Source organism: Panthera pardus, unplaced genomic scaffold (assembly GCF_024362965.1).
Source record: "Panthera pardus isolate Hobbes unplaced genomic scaffold, ASM2436296v1 HiC_scaffold_26, whole genome shotgun sequence".
NCBI classification, from domain to species: domain Eukaryota; kingdom Metazoa; phylum Chordata; class Mammalia; order Carnivora; family Felidae; genus Panthera; species Panthera pardus.
Window position 1 is genome coordinate 15,173,373 of NW_026526832.1, and position 21,045 is coordinate 15,194,417.

Below are 21,045 nucleotides of genomic sequence, written 5' to 3' on the forward strand. Positions count from 1 at the left end.
AACTTGCTTTAGCCTCAGTTTTCTGAGGGTCTCAAAGATTAAACAAAATAATATACAGGAAGAACCTGCTATGTGCCCCTATTCATCACAGGGGCCCAATTCTTACCATAATTATTTTGTTGCAGTACTCCCAACTGTCATACTGATTCTTTTCTTCTGTACTAGGAGCTCAATGAATATACGAAAAAATGTAGCACATACATACTAACTCTCCTAAACTTTCATTTCTAAGGTCAGACAAGCAGGCGCCATGCTTGGTTTATGGTACAACCACACATGCCTTTGGGACAGGTTAAATAGCAGCTACCCTTTCTGCACAAAGCACAAAGTACTGAACTGTTTTTGTATCCTAGAACTGGCTGATACAATATACCTTGGAGCTTTTTGTTGTTGTTGTTAGTTAACAGATAGGTCATCTGATTTTTCTCAATGATAATACTTTTCAAATCACTGAGAAAGAAACCATTTATGTTGGTAATAGACATAACTTAGAAAAAAACTGTAAATATCTTCTTTATCAATTAACACTCCCTTCACTGAAATGTAACAAGAAGATCACGTATACATTCATTACATACTAAACATAAAGTAACTAACTCCTTGGTTTTGATAACTAATAACTAGGAATAAAAAGCCAGAGAAGTTGTTTTGGTGTGTAGGGTTTAGATTTATAGGTGTGGAAACACACATATACAGAATACTACTATACTGCTAATATGAGCTTGCTCCAATTCATTTTTGTTAAAGAAAGTAAACTTAGTTTAATGCTTCTGTTTAGAATCACTAAGGTTGTATAGATTCATTAATGATTTAAAATAAAAGCATCACCTTGCTTCTTGGCTCCCACACAACCATCCGAGTCATCTACTTTATTAAAAGGAAAATATTACCACGTAACTTTTCTGTTTAAAACCCTTTAGCAGCTTCCCACTGCCCACAGACCAGAGCTCAAACCTCTTGCTATATAACATTAAGGCCCTCCATGATCTGCCTGCATCTCTCATACTGGAGTAATCCTATGTTCACTTCTTCTCCAGCACCCTTCCCTACTTGCCATGCTATTTCTTACCCAGAACCTCTGTTCATACTGTTACTTCTTCCTGAAATGTCTTTTCTTCCAAACATTCTTTACAGCTTTGTCTTTTTTGGGGCACTTAGGTGGCCCAGTTAGTTAAGTGTCTGACTCTTGGTTTTGGCTCAGGTCATGATCTCACAGTTCGTGAGTTTGAGCCCCGCATCAGGCTCTCAGGCTCTGTGCTGACAGTGCAGAGCCTGCTTCGGATTCTCTCTCCCTCCCTCTCCCTCTCTCTCTCTCTCCATCTCCGTCTCCCTCTCCCCCTCCCCTGCTTGTACTCTTTCTCTCAAAATAAATAAACTTAAAAAAGAAATAAAAGTAATTTAAAAAAGAAAGCTTTATCTTTTTTAATCTCCCCTTTAGGTTTCACTTCTTCCAGGAATATTTCTCAGACACCTATTTTCCACCTCTATAAAATATTTGTACACCTCGTCCTGCAGTAATGATGATTCATCTATTTATGTATCTGCCTCAGCCAATATATCATGAGAGCCTTAAAGAGAGGAATGTTATATCCAGTATGTCAGTATATCTATCTGGTCAACCTTCATACATAATTATAATCCTACCACTTGTTACAATTTCTCCTCATATTATGCTGGTCCAAGCCTCCATCATTTTTCTCCTAGCTTACTACAATTCAATAGTGATCCAACTTGTTCTCCCTGGCTCTACCCTTGGAGCCTATTAGCAAGGTGATCTTTTCAAAATTTAAGTCAGAGAGGTGACTGGGTGGCTCAGTCAGTTAAGCATCTGACTTCAGCTCAGGTCATGATCTCACTGTTTGTGGGTTCAAGCCCTGTACTGGGCTCTGTGCTGACAGCTCAGGGCCTGGAGCCTGCTCAGATTCTGGGTCTCCCTCTCTCTCTGCCCCTCCCCTGCTCACACTCTGTCTCTCTTTCTCTCTCAAAAATAAACATTTAAAAAAAATATGTCAGATTATGTCATTCCTTTCCTAAAAATCCTGTAACTGCTCCTCTTTTCAGAGATGGCAAAAGTTCAAATCTTTATGGTGGCCTATAAGGCCCTGCTTGTTAGGATGAACCTCCTGCCCCATCAGTTCTCTTACCTCCTCTCTACCATACTCTCCTGGCTGGGGCACACTGCCCTCTTTGCTTCTTATCAGACACACCAGGTATGTTTTCTTAAGGTTTTACATCAGCTCTTCTCTCTGGACCATTCTTCTCCCAGAGACCTGCATGGCTAACTCCTGTCATCTTTTCAAAGAGGTGTAATTAACCATCCTATTTAAAACTAAAAGCTCAAACCACCTCCCATCCACTCCTAATCCCCATTACTATGTTTTATTTTTTTCTTTTTTTTCCACATATTTATCATCTTCCAACATACTGTATAACTTAATTCTTTTTTATGTTTATTCCCTACTGTCAGTCTTCCCCCTGCTGGAATAAAAACTCTATGAAGGATGGATCCTTGTCTATACCCTAACATTTATATGTAGAACATGGTAATCACCCAAAAACTATTTGCTGAGGGGCACGTAGGTGGCTCAGTTGGTTAAGCGTCTGACTTCAGCTCAGGTCATGATCTCGGGATTTGTAAATCGAGCCCCATGTGTGGCTCCACGCTGACAGTGCAGAGCCTGCTTGGGATTCTCTCTCTCTCTCTCTCTCTCTCTCTCTCTCTCTGTCCTCCCCCACTTGTGCACTCTCTCCCTCAAAATAAATAAAGTTAAAAAAAAAAAACAAACAAACATTCGAGGGGTACCTGGGTGGCTCAGTTGGTTAAGTGTCCGACTTTGGCTCAGGTCATGACCTCATGACTCGTGAGTTCAAGCCCCACATTGGGCTCTGTGCTGACAGCTCAGAGCCTGGAGCCTAGTTTGGATTCTATGTCTCCCTCTCTCTCTGCCCCTCCCCTGCTCACACTCTCTCTCTCTCTCTCTCACCAAAATAAATAAACATTAAAAAATTTTGCTGAATTACTAAATAAATTCAGTTAATATCATTGGCACTGTACCTGGTACAGAGTAAAGATTTAATAAGTGGATGCTGAATGAAGCTATTTATTTTTTTACAAAAGGGTAACCTCCAGGTATGCCAAAATTATTTATTTATGGTTAAGCTTTGCTCGAAGGCTTACTAACTTGAATCTAATATATATGAACTCTTCCCATTTTATCAGAGAGTCTGCATCCTCTCTAACCGATCTGTAGGCAGAACTCTTAGTATGATTCTCCATCCTAACTAGGTAACTACTGGGCATTCCACCTCTGAAAAGTTCCATTTCTCAACCAATACGTAGTATATAAATATGCTCTACTATGCACGTGTGCACAACTCTTTTTTACTGTCTTTGGTAGATACAGTCCTAGACTTTGAGATCTCAGAAGACAGGAATAAGTTGAGGCCTCTATTCCACCTCTTCTTTTTTAAAGGAACCTCTTGCATGAACGGGCAAAGAGCACTTTTGCGGATGACAACAGACAATGACATCCAAAATATTAATTCTTTTAATGCCTAGCTTGTTATAGATTCTCTTTTCATCCTAGCACAAATAAGAAATTACAAAGCCACATTAAAAGACAAGTCTATAATAGATGAGATGCTTCCAATAATTCATCATATCACATCTTCAAAAGATAAATCAACCAACTCCTAATTACTCAATTAGAAACATGCTACTAAATGTGCCATAATTAAACTTAATCTGCATTATAGATAATTTGTACATATAGTGAAAGGCATTATAGCCAAAACATAGAAAATACCAAGTAGAACAATTAATTATTTTACTACAATAACCTTTGATATTATATTTAATTTTACTTGATACACTAGTGATCTTCACATAGGAAGTAAGAAGACAAACTCTGTCAGCCATAGACACCAGGCGAACATTGCCTTGTTAATTACCTGAAAACATTAAAGGCTTCTTTTTCATCTCTGTGGGGCAAAAAATTTACCAACACAATGGGTCATATAAGAATGAATGAACGAATGAAATATTTACATATGCATGTGTAAATACATTTTTCCACAAAAGCAAGGTGGTGATTACAGATAGATAAGGAGGTGAATAAAAACCAGCATTTTTGAGTACTTACTATGGTCTCTGTGACTGTCACAAATATAGTGAGATAAGTATTATCTATTAGCATATTATAAATGAGATGAAAAAGGCTCAAACATGCTAAATAACTTACCATAAATCACAGAGTAATAAATATATAAGGTCTATCTGTTTACCAAATATATACTTCTATCAAAACAAGTTATGGTACAGAATCACCCAAGAAGGATGGATTTTAGTTCCACTTTGTTTTAGGGGTAGATTTACCTTAAAAAAATAAGTTTAAAATCTATACCTTCAAAGAGAAGATGAAAAGTTTCTCTTTATAGACCTATTCAAACTGATAAATGCAGGAAGAATGACAGAATTATATCACTAAGCATCAGTCATCAATTGCTACTACTATCACAAAATGCCAGAAGTACTGACAAATAAGCATACAACCACCTATCAGATGAACTTGGATATTAAAAGAGACATATCGTATGAATCTTCTGGAGATCCTGATTCAAAAAATTACCAGAAAAATACTAAGTTATTCAATTATGAGATACTAACTAAACATTATATTATGCATTATATTACATTATATTATATATTATATATAAATTCTATTTGGACACTAATCATTTATTTGGTTATGATTTTTTTGTTAATATTAAAAGAAATATTGGTTATTTTTTAGATGTGATAATGGCATTTGATAATTTTATTTTTAAGGCATTTTTAGAAATACAATAGGAAATATTTATAAATGAATTAAAAAAAATGTCAAGAATTTGTTTCAACATAATATGAAGGGGGGAAAGTGGGTATATATGCTACCCACTTTCCCCCCTTCATATTATGTTGAAACAAATTCTGTACATATACATATATACATATATATGTATATGTATATATACACGTACACACACACTGGAGTTGGCAAACTTTTTCTGTAAGAAGCCAGATAGTAAATATTAAAATATTTTAAAAAGCTATATATCAAAAGGCTTTGAGAGATTTATGATCTCTGTATCAACTACTCCACTGTCACTGTAGCATAAAAGCATCCAGACAGTATCTACAGGAATGAGTAGCTGTGTGCCATCTTATAAAAATAGGTAGTGAACTGGGTTTAGCCCATGGGCTGTAATTTGCCAGCCCTTGAATATAGATACATCAAGACTGACTAGGAGTTGATAACTATTAGAGCTGAATGATGGATAATTAATTCATTATACTCTTCTATTTTGTATATGTTAGAAATTTTCTGTAAGTTATAAAAAAAAGCCTAGAACACATTTTTAAGATTGATCTATTTCCATCTAATTTTAAAGTTTCACTGAACACACATTTCAAATACATCTCATTCCAGTTATACAATTCATTAAGTGATACCTAGAAGTTGTAAACGGTCCTTGGCCATAACCAAATTAGTCATCATTTTAGCTTGAAGGCGTCTAGCTCTTTCACACTGTTCACCTGAAAGAACAAAGAGGAAAAAAAGTGAAAACATCTACATTTCCCTACTAATATTACTTCAAGATAAAATATTATCGGGGCACCTGAGTGGCTCAGTCGGTTAAGTGTCTGACTCTTGGTTTCAGCTCAGATCATGATCTCACAGTTCATGGGTTTGAGCCCCACATCGGGCTCCACACCACGGAGCCTGCTTGGGACTCTCTCACACTCTCATTCTCACTCTCACTCTCTCTCTCTCTCTGCCTCTCCCCTGCTCTTGCTCACTCACTCTCTCTCTCTCTAAATATGTAAATAAACTTAAAAAAAAAAAAGAAGATAACATATTATCCCAACTAACCTCATGGGGAGTCATAGTCTTTATAATGAAAAGAGTATCTTTAAAAAATCAGTTACATTCCTTTTGATGGTTTCAGATCTACTGTTGTATTTCATGGATTTCATGTGTTATTTCATGGATTTTGAAGCATATCTTTTCCCCTACATTTAAAAATCTTTCAAACTGAGATGGGTTTTACAACCAGTACCAACTTACTAAAGCTATCAGCCAGGCTGCAGTCATACCACAGTCTGTCATTGCCTGTGCGTGAACAAATTTGGTCATTGATGTTAATATTGCTGTTACAGCTTTGTCTAAATAGGATGAAGACAGTACATTCAATAAGGTAAAAGTCAAATTCAAAGTGATGATAAGAAGAGAATGTGTCATATTTTAACTGACACTGTTTTTTCTCTTAGTGGTATAATCAAAGGCATTTTCGATTCAGTGAAGTACCATTTTTCTTATAATTTATTTTCTTCTAGCTCTTCTTCTACACAACTGACAAGGAAGAGCAAATACATTCTGTACATAATTCATAAAGTCATGCTCATAAACTCATGAAAAGTCTCAAAGGCCTAACCTCCCATATATACTTGTTCTATTCTGCTCTCTTTTCTATAGGACACCAGTAGCTAGAGAAGTAGTCAAAAAGGGCAAAGAAAAAAAACCTGGCAGACATTAGACATGTTGCAATTACTGGGGATGAGATGATGTAAGTAGTAGATATCAGCCAACCAGATAACAAATATCCCTGGGTGGACTGATCCATAAGGCTAAGATTCTCATCCTATATAATTTTTCCTTCTGAATTTATTTTATCTATGATAACTAAAATATTTTACTTATTTAATAGTGATACCCACATACTGCACAATAGTCACAGCATAGTATTTTAGAATTCAGGCTCTGGTGTCTCCCTCTCTCTGCCCCTCCCCCGTTCATGCTCTGTCTGTCTCTCTCTGTCCCAAAAATAAATAAAAAACGTTGAAAAAAAAAAATTAAAAAAAAAAAGAATTCAGGCTCTGAAGTCAGATTGCCTGGGTTCAAATCTTGACTCTACCTACCACTTGCTAGCTATGAGACCTTAGGCAAGTTACTAAACTTCTTGGTACTTAAGGTTATTTATGTAAAAAGTAACAGTAATAGCAGCAGCCTCAGAGTGTGGGGTTGTGGTGAAAATTAAGAGATAACACACATGAAGCACACACACTGATGCCTGGGCACACAGCACAGTGTAAAATAAATGCTGCCTATATAAAGATAATATTAGACTCTAATTTTTAATTTTAGGTGATAGGAAAGTAAAGATGAAAAATAATTGCTTTGGTTTTAAAATGCCAAGTGTACATCAAAGTAAGACATTTACAGCTCATATTCTAACATGCAGTCAAGCATTACCCTTAAACACAAAAGGGAGTCTGATTAAACCATTCCTTCCTGCCTTGACAATGAGGGAAGGACCAGTTTCAAAACAGAGCTAAAAATGAGGCTAAAACATCTCCAACAGTGGGTCCAAGGAGGACACAAGTAATATCCTGGTTTTTGTCAGAATGCTATAGGTAATCAAGTTTGAACACAGGTAATAAAGCATTAACTGTAAGTCTATACACATTAATAATAACACTTAAAAATCTGTCAAATACTTTCAGTAAGTAGCTGGATCTGAAATCAGGGCAATCACATGAATATTATTTGGGATGGCTACCAAACAAATGTAAATAAAATCTTACCTTGTCCTGTAACTATGACAGCTATTCCTTTTTCTAGTTCTTCAATACCTTTCTTATACCATTCCACAGCTTGCTCCTTTTGTCCTGCTTTAAAACAGAAATAATTATTTGTATATATACTAGGCATTACATACTAGAATATACTAAACATTTCCCAAATCATGCTGTTATTAGATGATATATGAAAAAGAGGACTGTGATCAAATAAATCTGAGGAATATTACTATACGACCTCTTGGTACCTTTAGCATCCTAATGTGTATACATTTCCCAAAGGGGAGGTATAGACATCAATATTTCTCAAAATTTTAGGGTTGAGTCCTTTGTTTATCATCTCATGGTATTGATGCTTGTAACCACTGAATACTGTACTATGGAAAGAAATTTTAATTAGGGAGAATTTATTTTAAATAATGGTATTGAAAATACATACAGTTAGAAAACATAAACCTGATTTCAATAATGGGGGAAAAAAGCACTATTTAACCAACCCAATTGTATTCAAATCGGATGTAATTTGTTCATTGTTGGGTGCCTCCTTTTTGGAGTTAGCTTTTATTTTAAAAATGATTGCATTATGAGAACTGATACATGAGATTACAAGTGTGGCATTTAGTAAATGTCTATTTTCTTTCAAACAAATGACTGGTTTACAACATTAATTCTTGATCCAAGTTAAGCCTAAAAAAGACCTAAAAATTCAGCATAATCAGTATGTATCAATTTGTATGTAGAATATTTCTATAAAGTGTATGTATGTAAAGTGGTAACAACCACATGCAAATCTCATTGTTTTTGAAAATTAATTTCTTAGCCTTTAGAATCTGAAAAGTGGCACAGAGATACAGTAAAGGTGGAAATCATCTATCAGAACTAAGTTTTTCTTTTTTTCCCAACTTACGTCCCCATTTAATCAAACAACAGTTCCCATGTCATTCCTTAATATTATCTGAAATTTCAAAGCCAGTAAAATATCATGACTCCCTTGATTAACAAAAATGAAGTAGTCTTACCAGAAGCACCACACACAACTAAGTAATGCTGTCCCCTTATGAATGTGTACCACCTACTCCTTCCATCATCCCCCAAATAAATCACTAACTAGATTCAGCCCCTGGGATGGGGTAATTTCTTACTAATTGTAGTGCCACTAGTATTTCACACAGCTTCTAGGCCAGAATAATGACACATGAAGAAATTATTAAGCATTTGTTATAAGGGTGGGTGGCTCAGTCGGTTAAGCATCCAACTCTTGGTTTAGGCTAAGGTCATGATCTCATCGTTCTTAAGTTCGAGCCCCACATGGGTCTCCATGCTGACAGCATGGAACTGCTTGGAATTCTCTCTTTCTCCCTCTCTCTGTGCCCCTCCCCACTCACTCTCAAAATAAACTTAAAAAAAATAATTTCTTACCTACCAATTCAATTCAAATTTCTTACCATCCAATTCAAATTATTTGGATGCTGACCTTCCTATTTTTTTTAATAAAAAAACCTATTTACATGTACTTTTGGTTTTTTAATTTGAAAAAGAGGGAGGGAAATTATAGAAAACAGTAAAATAGCATTTGCATTCTGAGTGGTGGGAAATGATAACAATGTCACATTTGCTTAAACATTTTTTTTCATAAATTACAATAATAGATACAAAAGAAGTTCCTTTTTTGTGCCTCTTCCCATTTCCAAGCTCCTTTCCTTTCTAGAAACCACTATAATATATTCAGTGAGTATCTTTCTAGTACATGTTTTTCTATTGTACCTATTTTATTTGTACCATTTAAAAATTTTACATCGCTTTTGAGTTCTATGTTGCCATATAGAGATCTACTTCATTCATTTTGACTTCTATATAGTATTCTTTAAAAAAAATTTTTTTTTAACATTTATTTTATTTTTGAGACAGAGAGAGACAGAGCATGAATGGGGGAGGGTCAGAGAGAGGGAGACACAGAATCTGAAACAGGCTCCAGGCTCTGGGCTGTCAGCACAGAGCCCGACGCGGGGCTTGAACTCACGGACCGCGAGATCATGACCTGAGCCGAAGTCGGCCGCTTAACCGACTGAGCCACCCAGGCGCCCCTAAAAAAAAATTTTTTTTAATGTTTATTTATTCTTGAGAGAGAGAGACAGAGACAGAGCCTAAGCGGGGGGAGGGTCAGAGTGAGAGAGGGACACAGAATCCGAAGCAGGCTCCAGGCTCTGAGCTGTCAGCACAGAGCCCGAAGTGGGGCTCAAACTCACAAGCTGTGAGATCATGACCTGAGCTGAAGTCAGATGCTCAACCGACAGCCACCCAGGTGCCTCTCGATATAGTATCCTTTATCATCCTATAATTTATTCGACTATTTTTCTATTAAAATATATTTAGGTTATTTTCAGTGTCTCAGTATTTCAAATAATGCTGCAATAAACATGCTTGTACCTGTCCTTGTACGTATATGTGCCAATTTCTCTAGGGTATGTTTAAGGGGTAGAATTAATGAGTCATAGTTCAGTTCATTTCCATCCACCAGAAATCAACAAACTACTTTTTGAGAGTGCTTGCACCAATTTCCACTCCTAATAGCAGTGTATGACACTTACCATTGGCAACATCCAAATAAATGTTTTAAGGAGGCTGAGTAAATTACTATCTGCAAATGAAATGACTGATTACAGATAAATTCACGTGCTCAATACTCAATTACCTAACATTTTTTGATAAGAGGTAGTTGATTTGCTGTATTAATTGAATCTCTAAGTCAGTATGATAGTAGAAAATGCATAAATAATTATTACAAGACTTATAAGTACAAGACTACTGGAGAAAGGATAGATATATAGGTCAGTAGAACAGAAGAAAAAGTCCAGAAATAGACCCACACGCATAACATGGATTGACTTTGACAAAGATGACAAGGTAAGTCAATGAAGAAAGAACAGCCTATTCAAAAAATGATGCTAGAATAACAGCCCTCCATATAAAGAAACCTTCATACAACATAGAAAAAATTAACTTAAAATGGATCACAGACCTAAATGTAAAACCTAAAACTACTTAATTGATAGAAGAAAACAGACAAAATTCTTTGTGATTGTGGCTTAGGCAGAGATTTAGAAGATAAAAATCACAAACCTTAAGAGAAAAAAACTTGATAAACTAGATTGCATTAAAATTAAAAGCTGGGGCACCAGGGTGGCTCAGTCAGTTAAGCGTCCAACTCTTTATCTCAGCTCAGGCCTTGATCTCACGGTTGTGAGTTCAAGTCCTATGCTGGACTCTGTGTGGAGCACGAAGCCTACTTTAAAAAAAAAAAAAAAAATTAAAAGCTCCTGCTCCTTAAAAGACAGAGTTAGACAATGAAAACACAAGCCCCAGACTGAATGGGAGAAAATATTTGCAAACCACTATGTCTAAAAAAAGACATGTAACCAGAATACATAAAGAACTCTTACAATACAATGATAAAAAAAAAATATCCTCATTAAAATATAGTGGGCAAAAGATCAAATAATGTATACTTTATCAAAGACAGACATAACTCACAAAGAAGCGCGAGAAAAGATGTTCAACATTATTAGCTTTTAGGTAACTACAAATTAAAATCACAAGATCCCACTAAGTACCTAATTTAGAATGGAAAACAATTCCAATACGTCAACTATACCCCCCCCCAAAATTTTTTAAAGCACTTAAAATTATAAGACAAAATAAAAATGGACCTCAATATACTTGGAAGGGTGAATACAAAGTACAGCCACTTTGGGAGAAAGTCTGATAGCTTATGATATTAACGTACACATGTTTACCACACGACCCAGCAATCCCTTCTTCTTTGTATTTACCCAAAGAAATGAAATGAAAACATTAAAGGCCAGTACATGAATGTTTATAACAACAGCTTTATTCATAAGAGCTAAAAACTGGAAACAATCTAGATGTCCATCATTTAGTGAATGGATTAACAAAATGTGGTACATCCATATGTAGAATATTATCCAGCAGTAAAAAGGAACAAACTACTGGTAAATGTAGGAATGTGGATGAATCTCAAAAACATGCTAAACGAAAGAAGCTAGACACAAAAGGCTACAGACTGTATGAATCCATTTAAATGACACTCAGTGAAGACAAAACTATAGGGACAGATCAGATCTGTGACTACCAGGGGCTAATCGAAAGGCAAGGGGACTGATTACAAAGGGGCACAAAGTAGCTTTTGGAATGATAAAACATTCAGTATATGTTGTTGTTATGGTTACCCAACTCTTTGTAAATACTCACTTAACTACACACTCTTAACAGGGTTCAATTTTACTGTATGTAAATTATACCTCAATAAATCTGACTCTTAAAAAGTGCAATACTCTTAACATTTATGTAGAAGTATATTCATTGTGGCTTAGAATATTACACCTGAACTACAATCTTCATTACAAGATTAAAATACAAAAATTAGAAAAATATTTTTAAAACATCTGTTTAAAGGGATCAATGAGTTTTCAAAACAGTGAAAAGTACCAAAATTTGTAAAGGTACCATTTCATATTCATTAGCATGAATTACTAAAATTACAAAAATTACTAAAATATAGAAAGGAAAAAAGCCAACAGAGGTGGGTCTACTTTCCACTTGAAGCAACTGCCAATTCTGAAAGCAAAAGTGGCCAAGAAACTAAGCAGAGCTTTCAGCAGACTCATAGAACTAAATTGACAAAATGCAAATTCCAGGACATGTCCAGAAAAAATAGTGGCAAAGCTTCCAAGATTTTGGTTGGGACCCTGCATTACTGAAGAGTTAAGAACTAGACCAGCCTGCACAATGGCTAGAAACCATACTTAAATCACTTCACTACCTTTACCCTGAAAGTAAGGGAAACTACAGCCCTTACCGTCCACTGATCACCCTTTTGACTAAACTGTGGCAGAAAAACCAAAGCTTCCAATGGTCTCTAGCACAGAAAAGGCCCTCAATACAGTTCTTAGTTTCCTTTATACATTGTTCTTAACTCTATAAACCCAAGTAATACTCAAACTCAACCAACCAAACTGTACCAAGTCAAGAGAAGAGTGGAGTGGCAGAAACTTACATTCACTGTTGTAGTTGAAATTATTAGCTAATAATTTTAACTACAAGCAAACTACATAATCTATGGCAGTGACCCAAAGGTCAAATATTGTCAACTACCTGTTTTAGTACATAAAACTTTACTGGATCACACCTACTACATGAGAATTTTGAGTAGCTGTGACAACTTAAAATATTTACTAAATATTTACTAAATTCAACAACAAAAAATCAAACGCAACATAAAAACTGACAAAGGACATAAAAAGACATTTTCAGAGTAGATACAGAAATAACCAATAAGCAAATGAAAAAATGTTCAACATCATAAATTAGGGAATGCAAATCAAAACCATGATGAGGCATTGTTTCACATCCATTAGGAAGACTATTATTTAAAAAACCCTAAAACTAACCAATGTGGAGAAATTAGAAACCCTTGCCCACTGGTAGTAGCAACATACAAATGGTACAACTGATGTGGAAAAGTCCCTCAAAAAATTAAACACAGAATTACCATATGATCCAGCAATTCTACTCCTACGCAGATACTCAAAAATACCGAAAGCAGGGAAGCAAACAGATACCTGTATATTCATGTCCATAGTAGCATTATTCACAATAGATGGAAACAACCCAAATGTCCATCAAAAGACAAATAGTGAAACAAAATGTGGTGTGTGTGTGTGTGTGTGTGTGTGTGTGTGTGTGTGTGTGTATAATGGAATATTAGGCAGCCTTTAAAAGGAATGAAATCTGGGATGCCTGGGTGACTCAGTCGGTTAAGAGTCCAACTCTTGATTTCAGCTCATGTCATGATGTAATGGTTCGTGGCAGAACACCCGAAGTGTTCTGCACTGGCAATGGGGAGCCTGCTTGGGATTCTCTCTCTCTCTCTCTCTCTCTCTCTCTCTCTCTCTCTTATGCTCTCGCTTTCACTCTCTCTGCCCCTGCCCTGCTTGCTCTCGCTCTCTAAAATAAATAAATTAATTTAAAAAAAGGAATGAAATCTGATACATACTACAACATGGCTGATGAACCCTGAAAACAGGGTTGTTAAGTGAGGCAAGTCAGACACACAAAAAATACCGTATGATTCCATTTACATAAGGTACCTGGAATAGGCAAATTCATACAAACAGAAAGTAGAACAGAAATTACCAGGGACGGAGGAAAGGGGAGAATGGAGAAGGGAATATAGGTGGAGAGTTATTATTTAATAGGTACAGAGTTTCTGTCTGGATTGATAAAAAGTTCTAGAAATTGGGGCGCCTGGGTGGCTCAGTTGGTTAAGCGGCTGACTTCGGCTCAGGTCATGATCTCGCGGTCTGAGTTCGAGCCCCGCATCGGGCTCTGAGCTGTCAGCACTGTTTCAATTCTGTGTTTCAATTCTGTGTCTCCCTCTCTCTGACCCTCCCCCGTTCATGCTCTGTCTCTCTCTGTGTCAGAAATAAATAAACGTTAAAAAAAAAAAATTAAAAAAAAAAAAGTTCTAGAAATGGATAATAGTGATGGTTGCACAACACTGGGAATGTATTTAATGCCACTGAATTGTATACTTAAAATGATTAAAACAGCAAATTCTATGTTATCTATGCTTTACCACAATAAAAAAATTACTGGGGCACCTGGGTGCCTCAGTTGGTTAAATGTCTGACTCCTGATTTCAGCTCAGGTCATGATCTCATGGTTCATTAGATTGAGCCCAGCATTAGCACAGAGCCTGCTTAGGATTCTCTCTCTCACCCTCTCTCTCTGACTCTCCCCCCACCCCACCCCCTGCACGTGCACATTCTCTCAAAATGAATAAACTTAAAAAAAATTACTAAATGGCCCATTATAAGCAATTTGCTATCCCTTGGTATACAGCAATGAAAATGAACAAAACTACTGCCATGTGCAACATCACAGAATAATTGACAAGCATTTATTGATTTCATTGTAAAGCTCAAGATGGGGAAAAACTGACCTATAGTGTTAGAGTTAGGATTTGTAGATACCTTCACAAAAGATGGGGAAAAGGAGCACGTGGAAGATGGAAGAAAGCATGACAAAGGCAGGCTTTTTGAAGTAATATTCTATTTTTTTTAATGTTTTTATTTATTTTTGAGAGAGAGAGACAGGGCAAGTGGAAGAGGGGCAGAGAGAGAGAGAGAGAGAGAGAGAGAGAGAGAGAGAGAGAGAAAGGAGACACAGAATCCGAAGCAGGCTCCAGGCTCTGAGCTGAGCTGTCAGCACAGAGCCCCACATGGGGCTAGAACCCATGAATCACGAGATCATGACCTGCACTGAAGTCAGACACTCAACTGACTGAGCTGCCCAGGTGCACCAGTAATATTCTATTTCTTAACCTGGTGGGGTTTCAGACTGCTATGTTCACTTTGAAAATTCATTAAGCAATAAAGTAATTGTGCACTTTATATATAAGTTAATCAAAGTTTACTTAAAAACTAAAGAACAGGAGAAGATCAGATATATTGATATGCAAAGAGAGTCCCAATACATTGAAAAGGTACAGATCAGTTTATTATAACATTTGTTTCCTCTAATGAATACTTACATTTATATAAGTAAAATCAGATAACTTATTAGCAATCATCTTCCCAAGGCTAAGATTACAGAGGATTTTCACTCCCTATATTTGTTCATTATTTTAATTTTTGAGTATGTGCTACTGTACAAGCAACAGAAATACTAACAACATCCGTCTTTAAATTGACGTAAGTCTAGGGGTACCTGGGTGGCTCAATCAGTTAAGGGGCTGACTCTTGATTTCTGCTCAGGTCACAATCTCATGATCTGTGAGATTGAGCCCCATGCTGGGCTCTGCATAATGGCATGGAGCATCCTTGGGATTCTCTCTCTGACTCTTCCCCACTTGTGCTCGCTCTCTCAAAATAAACAATTTTAATTTAAAAAATATAAATAAATAGAGGTAAATATAGTGGACTAAGTTATGAATTATCTACTTCATCTTTTTCATTCATATAGTAGTAGTACCCACACTGCCAGAGGGAGGGTCAAAACAAGAGTAGTTTGAGGTAGAGAGAGAGGATATGTGTTTGTAGTAAGTAAGAAGATGGGGACATAAGTCCTCGCTCATCATTTAAAAAAATTTTTTTACATGTTTATTTTTGAGAGAAAGAGAGACAGCATGAATGGGGAAGGGGTAGAGAGAGAGGGAGACACAGGATCCAAAGCAGGCTCCATACTCTAAGCTGTCAGCATAGAGCCCGACGCAGGGCTCGAACTCACGAGCAGTGAGATCATGACCTGAGCCGAAGTCGGACGCTCAACTGACTGAGCCACTCAGGCACCCCATTGGTCATCATTTAATAGCAGTATGACTTTGGGAAAGTCAGTCAATCTCTCTGAGCTTTAGTCTCCTGACCTAAAAGCAAGATGACATTTTTTTACCTAACCGAGTTATGTCAAAAATCAAATGAAATAGGATATGTGACAGACAATACTTTAAATAATAAAGAAGCATGTAAACATTACTTTTACTATTTTTATTACACTTAGTACATTTGTTGGTTGACTAAATCCTTCTACTTCTGAACTGCATGCACAGTTGTACGTTCTTGAGTTTTCCTCATTTAAGTTATATAAAGCCACTGCTTTTACTTGTTTAGTCCTTAGTATACACCTACAAAAAATTCCAGGGAACAAATATATTCATTTTCCTACACAATTTTCTGCTAGCAACTTGCAAGTGTCACAATTGACAGAGTAACAAGTATCTTTAAAAATCCTACAATAGAGTTTATTGTGTGCTAAATACTAAGAAACCACAGGGACCATGAAGCATCAGCAAATAGCCCCCAGATTAATTCTCTCATAGGTCACTATCACTGGAAAGGACACTTAATTTTAAAAAAATTTAATGTTTATTCATTTTTTGAAAGAGAGAGAGCACGTGCATACACACGAGTAGGGGAGGAGTGGCGAGAGAGGGGACACAGAATTCGAATCAGGCTCCATGCTCTAAGCTGTCAGCACAGAGCCCAATGTGGGGCTCAAACTCATGAACCACAAGATCATGACCTGAGTTGAAGTTGGACGCTCAACCAACTGAGCCACCCAGGCACCCCTGAAAAGGACACTTTCTACTGTGTTTTAATTCAGCAAAAAAGTCACACTTGCATTCACTTTCTAACTTCAAGGTTTATTTCTAAAGTAAAAACTTATTTTCCAGGGCGCCTGGGTAGCTCAGTCGGTTGAGGGTCCAACTTCGGCTCAGGTCATGATCTCATTGTTTGTGGGTTTGAGCCCCTGATCGGGCTCTGTGCTGACAACTCAGAACCTGGAGCCTCCTTCAGATTTTGTGTCCCCCTCTCTTTCTGTCCCTCCCTGACTCATGTTCTGTCTTTCTCTCTCTCAAAAATAAAATAAACATTAAAAAATATTTTTTAACTTATTTTCCCATTTAATTCCCATGTTTTGAATTAAAAAGTTTTGAATCCCATGTAAAGAAATCATTTTGGTTTTGGACATTTTCTTTAAACCTTAAGAATGCCAATTAGTTTATCTTTTTAAAAGTCTTTTGTATTTACTATGGGTAGTGGGTAAGTTTAATTTTTTTCAGTGCATTTTCTCTATTTTCCAAATTCTCCACAAAAAGCTTGCATTACATTCATATATGAATACAGAAAGATTGGGGCGCCGGGGTGGCTCAGTCTGTTAAGTGTCGGACTCTTGACTTCAGCTCAGGTCATGTTCTCATGGTTCATGAGTTGGAGCCCTGAATCGGGCTCTACACTAACAGTGTGGAGCCTGCTTGCGTGCTTGGGATTGTCTCTCTCTCCCTCTCTCTCTACCCCTTCTCTGCTCACGTGCATGTGCCCATGCTCTCGCTCTCTCTCAAAATAAACTTTACCAAAATATTAAAGAAAGTACAAAAACATTAATTTTATCTCTTTTATAATAAGAAGCTAAGACACTAAGTGAGCTTAGGCGGAGACTTCCAACTTTTTTTCTGAACTAAGGGTCACAATTAGCAAAAAGATTTTTATATCACTCTTTAGATAATTCTCTTTCTTTCCCAAATGTAATTTACACTGCACTTGTGTCCTAAAAATGGTAACAGAAACTAGGTATGAAGGTTTAAAACAATGTTCTAACATAACCTCTAGGAGTTATAATTTAAGAGGATTGTTGAAATTAAAAACAGTAGTCTCATTTTCTGAGGACCTACTAGGTGCAAGCACTAAGTATTTTCCAAACATGGTCTCAGTATAGTAAGGAACTTGCCCAAGATCTTAAATAGTCAGAATTCAAATGCCATTTTGGATATTAGGCGCTGCAATTAAGGGTAAAATTAGACCCTCAAAGCTAAGGAAGAGGAAAGCAGTCCCTAACACCCAGGAGCTGGCCTAGTACTATTAGTATCAGCTAGGGTCTGGTGTAACTAAGAGTTGATCTGGCATTACACCTAGGTCTGGTGTTCTTTTGAACATAAACAATTTCATACAACATTAGCATCAGGTAAGGCTACTCTATGATGGTGATGGATCAAGACAAACACAAGACACAGACAAAACATGAACACTGTCCAAGCCATGAAATACCAAACACCCCCCTTTTCAGCCTAATGAGTGCTTCTCAACCAGTAACAGCTTTAGCCTTATTCTATTCTTCCCTCTTCCTAAATCACATTTAATCACACTTAATCATAGAATATCTTCACCTCCTCATATCATCCAATCCAGAGTAAAACTCTACTTCCTTAAAATCCTCCTCAAAATCACCCAATACAAGCCCAAATCCTAGAGTAAGTTATTTCCAACACCCTTTCCCTAGGATGCCATGGTTTCCACAGCGCACGTTCTCCCTGCTTCAATGATAAATTGCACCTGTTCAATTACAGGTGTGTGTTCCTAGTGATGGTTGACTGAAAGACATTGACAAAACCCACTTAAAAACAACAGTTACTTCTCTTCCTCTCTATTGTAGCATAAAGTATCTGTAGAAGAGCTGGAAAGATACACGAATAAGTTTAGAATGTCTATGCTCTACCTAGTTAGCTGTAAAACAAGTCTCCAAGATAATCATAGATTTTGCTATTTTTCTTTCTTCATTGACCAGAAAGAACAACTGCTGACATGTGAGTCTGCTCAAAGTTTTATTCTATAGGATATCTAGCATGAGCAGTTAATCCACAAAGAGAAAAAATAGGCACATTAATAATTTCACGGGTATTATATAGGTCAAGGAGAATTGTAAGTCAAAAAAAGAGGAAACCATTAGAAAAATAGAGAATCCATACTTTGCTAGAAGTCAAAAGGCCAACTACTGGATTGGATGGAGCACGGGGAATATGATAGTAGAAAAAAGAGGTAGGAAAGGTTAGGGAAGATCCTTTGTCAATAATTTAATAATTTTAATAATTTAATAATTTAATATCCATTTACTGACTATTCCTCAACTATCATCTAGATGACTCATCTGGATAGATTCTTAGGAATCCAGTTACCAGATGAGTTTTATAGGGTTTAACTACATTCTACATTAGGAAAAATATAAACTGCAATAAAAAAGATCTAAAAACACAGCAAGGGATACAGTTCCTAACAGTGGCTGCCTTTTTGTCTTTTTAGTGCAAATGCCACTAACTATTCTTGAAGAGAAATGTGAAATGTTTATTGTGTATTTAATAAAAGATGATGTTATTCTTTTGGAAAAGGGTGATATTATGTGAATGTCCATCCATCAGAATAATTATTTACTTGTTCTAATCATAGAAACTTCAGAGCATAATCATCAGGCCCAAGAAAATTGTCTGAAATCAGTCTTTTCAACATGGTGACTAGCAGGTTTTAAGGGTAAAAGAAAGCATACCAAATCTGACATTTATTTTCTCTATTCTCTATCTTTACCTTCTGAAAATATAGATAGGCAAGTATTTTGTGCGTGTTTTAAACAGCGTAAGGATGAATTATAGGGAATTACACAATTATACGACAATGTTTCAAAATTCTGTTTTAAATATAAACTGGGAATAAATATAAAAAGATTCTATTAGACAATTTCTGTCCTTGATGCCAGGTTCTTCAGCCCTACAATATCCTGAGAAACCAACTCTCTCTCTTTCATACAACATACTGGGCCCTTACTGTCAAGTTCTACACACTCCAGGTAATCAAACCACACCTACAAAACCTGCACCACTACTTGCAGGAGTCATGCCAAACATGTTAGGTCATGTTCCGGTTAATCCAAAGACCCACTATGACAACCTCCTCCTTTCCCCCAAGTATTCCAAAGGGTCTAGTGCAAGCATTACACAATAGAAAACCTGCCTAGTATAAAGCAGAAAGTACAATATTCTTAACTTCACCTAAACTCTGTTCCTGGTTCTGCTAATGTGAGTTCACTCTTTAAATTTCAGTTTCTCCATACACATGATGAATATAAAAGGTTATCAGTTTTCCAAAGATGTTCAACAATTAAAAATATATCCACAAATTATTTAACTCCTTGACAAAAATGAGAGATATATAAAATGCATGAAAACACACACATCTTTTATTAATCACATAGCAAATGCCGTCTTATCTCACTGGAGAGGAAGTGAGTTTTTCTTAAGTAGCATCAAGAATGCAGAGCTATGCAAATGAATTAGTATCCAATAAATTCTTGCTTTAATGAATAGAACTCAACTATCCTTACATTAGGTAAACAGAATTTGCTGTGTTATTCTTCTCTGTTTAAAATAGTGTGGCTTCGGGGCGCCTGGGTGGCTCAGTCGGTTAAGCGTCCGACTTCAGCTCAGGTCACGATCTCGCGGTCCGTGAGTTCGAGCCCCGAGTCAGGCTCTGGGCTGATGGCTCGGAGCCTGGAGCCTGCTTCCGATTCTGTGTCTCCCTCTCTCTCTCTGCCCCTCCCCCGTTCATGCTCTGTCTCTCTTTGTCTCAAAAATAAATAAATGTTAAAAAAAAAAATTTTTAATAAAAAAAAAATAGAGTGGCTTCATACAAACTTAGGCATTTATGAAAATTCAGTATCAAAGCTGAGTATGCCAAAAGAATAAAATACAAAATAAGCAGTCACTATATAAACCACATGTATACACTACTTTATTAAAATAAGATTTAATTTGGCCTTTATTACTTCAAGGCATCAAATGTTTCAATTAATTAACACCACTAGAGTCTGAAATAGCGCACTTCACCTGCAGAAACAAAGTGGCTTTCAGCACATTTAGAAGCTAAGTCAAGTTGCTAAGGGAATAGCAGTGCATCACATTACTAGCCCCTTGATGGTTTACCAGAGTTAGGAAACCTTTGATGACTGATTTAAAGACAATTCATTTCTTGCTTTTTCTTTCTTTCTTTCTTTTTTTTTTTTTTTAAGTAGGCCTCATGCCCAGCACA

General features: G+C 36.5%; 1 protein-coding gene across 4 annotated transcripts in view; it reads right to left on the bottom strand.

The window, feature by feature from the left end:
• SPAST (spastin) overlaps window positions 1-21,045 on the bottom strand; it is a 52,503-nt gene that overhangs the window by 28,295 nt on the left and 3,163 nt on the right. For 2 of the 4 annotated variants that reach the window (XM_053891025.1, XM_053891023.1), the window contains exons 2-3: window positions 7,625-7,708; window positions 5,492-5,575 (exon numbers count right to left, since the gene is read on the bottom strand). In XM_053891025.1, the coding sequence (XP_053747000.1) occupies window positions 5,492-5,575; window positions 7,625-7,708 (168 nt within the window). Of the gene's footprint in view, window positions 1-5,491; window positions 5,576-7,624; window positions 7,712-21,045 lie in introns of all 4 variants that reach the window. The other 2 variants (XM_053891024.1, XM_053891022.1) reach the window with 1 other exon arrangement.